At 38.3% G+C, this 7,539-nt stretch overlaps 1 protein-coding gene across 1 annotated transcript; it reads right to left on the reverse strand.

Moving 5' to 3' along the window:
• LOC109223796 (cysteine-rich receptor-like protein kinase 1) lies at positions 2,078-5,823 on the reverse strand. The gene is made up of 6 exons (XM_019388229.1): positions 4,682-5,823; positions 4,107-4,226; positions 3,650-4,000; positions 3,327-3,561; positions 3,016-3,160; positions 2,078-2,828 (listed from the first exon to the last, which is right to left on the reverse strand). Exons 1-6 carry the CDS (start codon positions 5,457-5,459, stop codon positions 2,430-2,432), a joined length of 2,028 nt encoding a protein of 675 aa, XP_019243774.1. The 5' UTR covers positions 5,460-5,823; the 3' UTR covers positions 2,078-2,429.

Consider the following 7,539-nt stretch of genomic DNA (forward strand, 5'->3'; position numbering starts at 1 on the left):
AAAGGTAAAAAACAAGATGAGTTCGACTTACCATGATTTTTGTCCTTCCACCCATATTTCAGGGACAAATTCTTCCACGTGCGGGTTTCGGGTGTAGTTATGTCCAAAATTTTCTGGACCCATTGGTCCAAGCCCTCAACCCTAGGTGGAACCCATCGAGTCACTGAAATAGGTAAAAGAAGAAGGGTCAATAATAATGTGGAATGATCTTTAACAGAAGAAGAAACAAACGATAGGCTTACGAGTGTGGTTCCATAATTCCGGAAAGGATGGATCCATGGGCGGGATGATGTCACTGGTGGCGACTGAAATGAACCGTTCCATCCACCCACAGTCGTTGTCATCATCCATATTGGATAGCAGTGCATGGTGGCCACGCTTGCTGAAACTTATCATTCCCCCGCGGAAGATTTTGGGGGAATAGAGGTTCATTACTCGAGCTAGAGATATATCTTCTCCCATTTTCTGGCATAGGCACCGAAGACAAGCGATTGTCCTCCACACGGAAGGACTTACCTGAGCCAAGCACACCTGATAGCGGAGGCAAAACTCTACAATGACGGAGTCAAGCTCTCCACTCAAAGAAAACGCTCCCAAAGTGAAGGGATACATGTATAAAATGTAAAACCCTTCTTGGGTAAAGTTATCCGCTCCGCCAGGTCGGGAGCGATAACGTCCAAATCTTGACAATGATAGTCTTCCTTCACAACAGGGATACTGGAAGGACAGATAGAAGAAGGGTATACACTAACAACCCACGTACGAGGGTGAGCAGAAGGATACTTCTCTTCTAAATCTTTGGTGGTGATTAGATTCTTTGGGATGATGGTACTCATCGTAGAGGGAGCATCATCATCAGCTTTACCTTTGTTCTTTGAAGAACTAGGTTTTCTAGAAGAGAAGGCCATTTTTATCAGAAGAAGGGTGTTTTCTCTCAAATAAGAAAGCTAAAGAAAGGTTAAAGACAAAGTATGAGTTGAGTAAAGAAGTTTGGGAGAATTTAGAGTATTATGAAGTGTGAATGAATGAGGTAGATGCGTATAAGTAAAGGTATAGGCAGCTAAACTCGTGGCCATAATTACCTCGATAACCCGCAAAAGTGATGCTAAATCGTGGGATGACGCGTGTTTGAGGCATTAAATGCGGAGAGACATACGTCTAATTAACCTTCAGAAACTTTTCAGATGAGGTCAACGAATTTCCCGCCAAAGGAGATGTTTCTACCAACTTCCTGGTGACACAAAGTTATGCCATCGGAAAGCAGGGGGACTATCTGTATAGGCTAAAATATGTTCATATTAAATGATCGCATGATGAAGTGACACATAAAGCCGAAGACGGAAGATAGGTTAAACCGAAGGCAACAATCCCATCTATTACAGAGCGAACGATACTCATAAAGATGAAATAAATGCCTGCCACCCGATAGCATTTAATAAGGGATATTCTACAGCATTAAGTACACGACCCGTCATAAGGAATATGGCATTCACTCTCTACCGTTACACATTTTTCAATGGCCCTCATAATTGACATTAAAGAGGGGCTTGATCCTAGGACCTTGTTCCCTAGGTGCAACTATAAATAGTAAGCTCTATTATTGTAAAGGACACGTCTTTTCTGGCAAACATACGCTACACTCTATCCAAAGCTTAATATAATTTTATCTTCTTGTTCTTTGATATTATTGTTGTTGTGCCCGGAAGCCTTGCTCCCGGAATTACTGTTTCTGCTATTTTATCACAATCTCAAGGCTAAGTATTACATTTTCATGTAATTCATCGATTATTTCAGGATTGAATTAATTCACTTGTCTATAAACAACGTATAAATTCAACTGTATCGTTTTACGGGTAAACAATTATATACAACAAAAAAAACAAATTTTATACACTAATGCGTCTATCGGATGTAAATAGTTTGGCTGACTAAAAGTGATCTCTTTTCTTATCAGTTTGAATGAGATTGCTCGCATATTAAAAGTATATAAACATTCTCTTTTGATATAAAAAGGGAACACCCTTTAAATTGCTCTTTTATGAAGTTGCATAAAACTAGAACCCATTAGGACAAGACGCATGTTTTATGCCTCTATCACACCATGTATTTTCTGTTTGTTGAAAGACAATACTGGTCTTTTGCCTCTGAGTAGCTATCAACTACTAAGACCATTATATCAGGACAAGACACTGAATTGCATTTTCCAGTACTGGCAATGTACATTCCCATACACAGCTCTATTGATTCAATCTATTTCATCCTCTTGAATTGTAGTTACAGTTAGACCAATGAAACCAACACGTGATTTACAAGTCACAGATCTGAATGTTTACATACGCGCAAAATAGGGGTTGATTCTAAATCGTTGATCTTGATTCATTGCCCTGGAGAGGACTAATGTAATTCCATGAATAATGGCAACCAAAATCTCAAGGTATTTTCAGAAGTCTACTGCTTTCACTCGTCGAAAAATCACTTGATTGAGAGCTAGATAGGCTAGCAAACTCAGAAGAATGAATAGACATTCCATCAGTAGAATACCATTCTGAGCACAAACTATCTTTAGTTACGGAAGACCTAGTTGTTGTATCTGGAGGAGCTAGTAAACTTGAGTTTAGGAACGGAGGTTGCATAGGCACCGGAACTTCAGTTTCTTTGTCTCTTAGGATTCTTACCACTTGAGACATAGATGGTCGCGAAAATCTTCTGGTTTGTGTACACAATAACCCTAGTTGAAGCACGCGTGATGCCTCCTGTTCTTGAAAATCACTCATCAGCCTGTTGTCGATGGACTCAGTAATCTTATTCAACTTGTAGTTTCTCCACACCTAATACAAGAGGCAACAACTTTTGCTCATGTAAATGGCAAACAATTGCAACAATTAAAGGGGGACAGCACGAATTGTGTGACCAACTCGTCTAAAAGCTTAAACTATAAGAGAGAGCAGACTTTTATTTATTTATTATATTATGTTTTAAACACTCTGATGAAATGAGGATGGATTTGAGACTTACAGATTGTAGAACTGATCCGGAATCACTCACAAAGACGTTGTTCTTTTTACAACATGCGACCTCTATAGCCACCACACCGAAGGAATAAACATCTGCTTTCTCTGTTAAACATCCTTGAAGAAGATACTCAGGAGCTAGATATCCCCTACATCAGAATTAATTGTATTATCAGCACTTTAACAATCTTCAGCCGATTAAATAAGGAACAAGAAGTAATGGATTCAAATTTTCCCTTGGAAAAACATGACATTTCTCTTGAAACGAAGTATTCATGCAGAAACTTGAAACTAATTTGAATACTGATAACTTACAAGGTTCCTGCAACTCCAGTGCTGACATGAGTTTTATGGGGAGCAAAACGTCGAGCAAGTCCAAAATCAGCAATTTTTGGGATGAGTTGTTCATCAACTAAAATATTACTGTTCTTAATATCTCTATGGATTATCTTTGCTTTGCTTCCTTCATGCAGATATGCAAGCCCTTCTGCTATTCCCAATATGATTTGAAACCTCTCCGTCCAGCTCAAAAATTGACGCTTGTTCTTATCTTCAAGAAAAAGCAATCAAATTATTGTATCTGCTCCAAAAAAAGTAAAATAAGATAACTAATCAGGCTAAAAATCAAGAATTGTTACCAAAAAGCACTTGATCAAGGTTCTTGTTAGATACAAAATCAAAAACCAGAAGACTCTCTGGTCCTTCTATGCTACAACCCAAGAGTTTCACAACATTCTCGTGTTGAATACCACTGATCAAATTGACCTCATTAAAGAAATCCTCTGCCCATTGGCGCGTATTGTACAATAATCTTTTGACAGCAACAGTTTTTCCATCAGGAAGAATCCCTTTATATACTGAACCTGATCCCCCTTGGCCTAACTTGTTTAAGGGATCAAAGCTGCCTGTTGCTTTTTCTAACATTTCGTACTTGAAATTTAGTTTCGATGTCTCAAGAGCCCGCGGAATCTTATGAACCCTCTTTGTACCTATGTATATCACGAATAACCAGATGATCCATCAGAACATGAACAAACAGAAATTAATAGAGACTGAAGATTTTGAATAGAACAGAATGCAAATTAACGAATATACCTCCTTGCTCCTTAGAATATCTTCTATAGCCTAAAAAAGCTCCTAAAATAGCAAATATTCCCAAGATAGTCAATAATACAATCGCTGCAATTATCCATATATTCTTACGCTTCGTTGGTCCTGGAAAAGAAAAATTGAACAAGAGATCAAAAGTAAGCTAGAAATACCCAAATGGTGATTGAATTTGTTAAGAAAATGGACCTTAGTCCTCACTCAACCCAAAAAGTTAGCTCATGAAGTGAGCATTGCCCAAAACTATAAAACGAGCCAATAACTCATTCCTTCAACTAATGTCACACAAATAAACACTCCCCAGCACCCCCTAGGACTGAACATTTGGACCATAGACAACATAACATGAACCCCAACATCAAGTAAACCAAGAATAGAGATGAACTTGACTCTGATACCATATTAATAAAATGGACTCTAGGCCTATCTCAACGCAAAAATCTAGTTCATGAGGTAAGGATTATCGAAACCACATAAAATGACAAACAACTCATTCCCTCGACCAATGTTTAACAATCTAACAAAATTTTCAACCGAGTGTGCTTTGTAAAATTTTTTGTTACCTTTATCAGCGAGGACTAGTGCTCCATCACCGAAGAATTTATTAGAAGAATATCTCAAATAGCAACCAGCATTCATTGCTTTTCCCTCTGCAGCAGGTAAACATTTTCTTATCATATCTGCAGCATTATTCAGGCACTTAGTACATATTTCCACGTCCAATGAATCCCAACATTGGCCTAATGCATAAACAGCAAGCAGCCCACTTTTCACAATCGTTGCCCCAAATCCTTTATTTACTATCGACATGCTCGTGACATTCGCAATTGCACGATCCACTCTTGCTGCAAAATCCCTCTTCATATACTGATCATTCGTTATATCTGTTGGAACACCACAAACAAAACTAGAAGAATTCTTCTGCACGCTCTCGTCGAAAAAATCATAATTTTCATATCTGAGAAAACAACCGTCTAAGTAAACAGAGCCACCAGGTGCAGGAATGCATGTGTTGAGCTTATCTTTAGCTTCGACGAAACAGAGTTTGCATTCGTCCTGAGAAAGATCGTTATGGCATTTCGCTAATCCATATATATCAGGTGAAGTAGAGCTCAAGGAATATGTTGCTGACTTATTTTCAGAAATGAAATCATTGAGAGTTCCCATGATTTCCATGTATTTTGGGAATAAATCGCTTTTAATTGACACATTTGTACGAGGTTTACAAGAAATATTAGCAACAGAAGTTCTTGGATCACAAAGAGAAGGAGACAACAGAAAGATAAAGAAAATTAAGGAGATGAACGTGACATTTTCAAGGTATATTGCTGGAAAATGCATTAAATCTAAATAGGAATTTTCTTTTCTTCTTTTTTATTGATTTTGATCCTAAGTTACTCTATTCCAGAGATAATGAAATTGTGACATATGTATAAAAGGTATTTCTGTAATAAATAAACATATTTGTACAGGGCAAGAGAAGGATTGAAAAGATTAAAGTCAATGTGTATGGAAATATCTAAGGGTTGAGTCTTCAATTTTCTCCACCTCTTCTTCTTCTTCCTCCTCTCTCTTTTTATTTTATGCAAATACACATAAGAATGCATAAATGTATTGTAAAATTAAAATTTGCAGAGGAGGGGAGAAGAAAATAAGGGGGCGTGCCCCGTTTGGGGAAACTTGAAAGTAATTTCAATGATTTCGATCCGATTTTAATTTGTTCTTTTTCAAAATAGAGAGTTGAGATAATATAAATGGCTAATATCAATTTCCAAGTTCCATCACAACTTAATTTTTCTTAAATCTTATTGGTGGTGATAAAATCATTCAGAATGTTGGATTTTGAATAATTTATACTTTCTTTTAATCTAAATCATTTTGTTTCATTTCTATTTAGCTTATGTTTACCTCGAAAAATACGAGTAACAATTAAACTTGATCGTGGTTTTAAAGATATGTGATTTAGTTCAATACCAATTAATACTCAAGAAATATGAAGCAGAAATGAAAGATAGAAGTGAATCAAACCAATGTTAGTTAGCAGCAGTGACCTCGAGACGGTGACCTCGAGGTGGCCTAGGGCAGTAAGAACAATGAAATAATAAAATCAAAGTAAGAACAATTAAGCTAAGGGACAATTCTGATGAACAGCAGGCAAAAAGGAAGAGAGTATATTCTTTGCTAAAAAAAAATAGTCTTACAAATGATTGGGGTCCCCCTTATATAATGGGGGAACCCTAAATAAGGAATATTTCTATTTATAGTAGGGAATATTCCTGATACAGCTGTCTAACCGCCTAGTACATAATTGTACAATCTTATTCCGTAATTTGCGCCATGACTTTGGGGACGTAGCAGGAATCTAGCTCGCTCTGGTACAAATCCATAACGGTACTATTTTGAGGTCGAGCACACCTGATGTCGGCGTTCCTCGAACTCCTGCCCCCGGGCACTACACTTTGTCTTCGAGCTTGAGTCTGGTTCGCCGGTTTCGAACATGACCTCTCCCCAACTCGAGCCTAGGGCGGAACCTCGAGCTTCTACATCGGGGGCATATGATTTTGACCATATACGGATAGTCCCCGCGTTTCTTAGAATAAGACGATAAGAAATGATTTGCACTTTGACCTCCCCAAACTTCTCATGATGATGTCACGCTCGTGACGTAGGCGCTTGAAATGACCGGAAATGTCACGTCGGTGCTCTTCCCCAAAACATCAAATGTGTATCAGTGTTGGTTGGCCTGATCCGTCACCGCCTTTCTATAAATAGGAGGCTATTCTGTTAAACAAAGAACTGTACTTTTCTCATATTTATCTACTTTTGATCTTTTCCCTTCTTTGCTTCCTTCTTTAATTGCCTATTTCCATGGTTCGAATCTGTGGACACAAGGTCACATGGCAGCAATTTTACTAGTTATGCCAAGGTTCTCTTTTTCAAAGCTTTGATTCGAAACAATGCGAGAAGGACGCCGAATCCTTCTCGCATCAGAAAATTTGTGAACTTTTCACTGCTGCTCATCTCTCTTAACTTCAACCTGGTGTAGCACCTCATTCCTTTTGCTCTCCATGGAATGAGGTGGCACTATCATCTACTAACTTTTGCATCCCACCCCGGAACAATGTCCCAGGATAAAATTTCTTGGATCGTTGCTCGTGCATCTTGTAACCCTTTTGATTTTTCTTGTGATAGAAGGTGAACCTACATCTTCTGGTCTTTTCCTTTAATGCTCCCTTTTTAGCAGATTATGTCCCAAAACTTCAACGGAATGCTCAATCCATGTTGCTGGAAATATAGTTACATTCATCGAGGGTTTTCTGCCCTAAATCTCTTCGGGCGTACAGACATTTTTCAAAGATCAGAAATGGAGTCCTCGGGGAGGAGGTTCCCGAAGATGGTGCTCTCGAGGATGCGGCCTTAA

The sequence above is a fragment of the Nicotiana attenuata genome, chromosome 3 (assembly GCF_001879085.1).
Source record: "Nicotiana attenuata strain UT chromosome 3, NIATTr2, whole genome shotgun sequence".
In the NCBI taxonomy this organism is placed as follows: Eukaryota; Viridiplantae; Streptophyta; class Magnoliopsida; order Solanales; family Solanaceae; genus Nicotiana; species Nicotiana attenuata.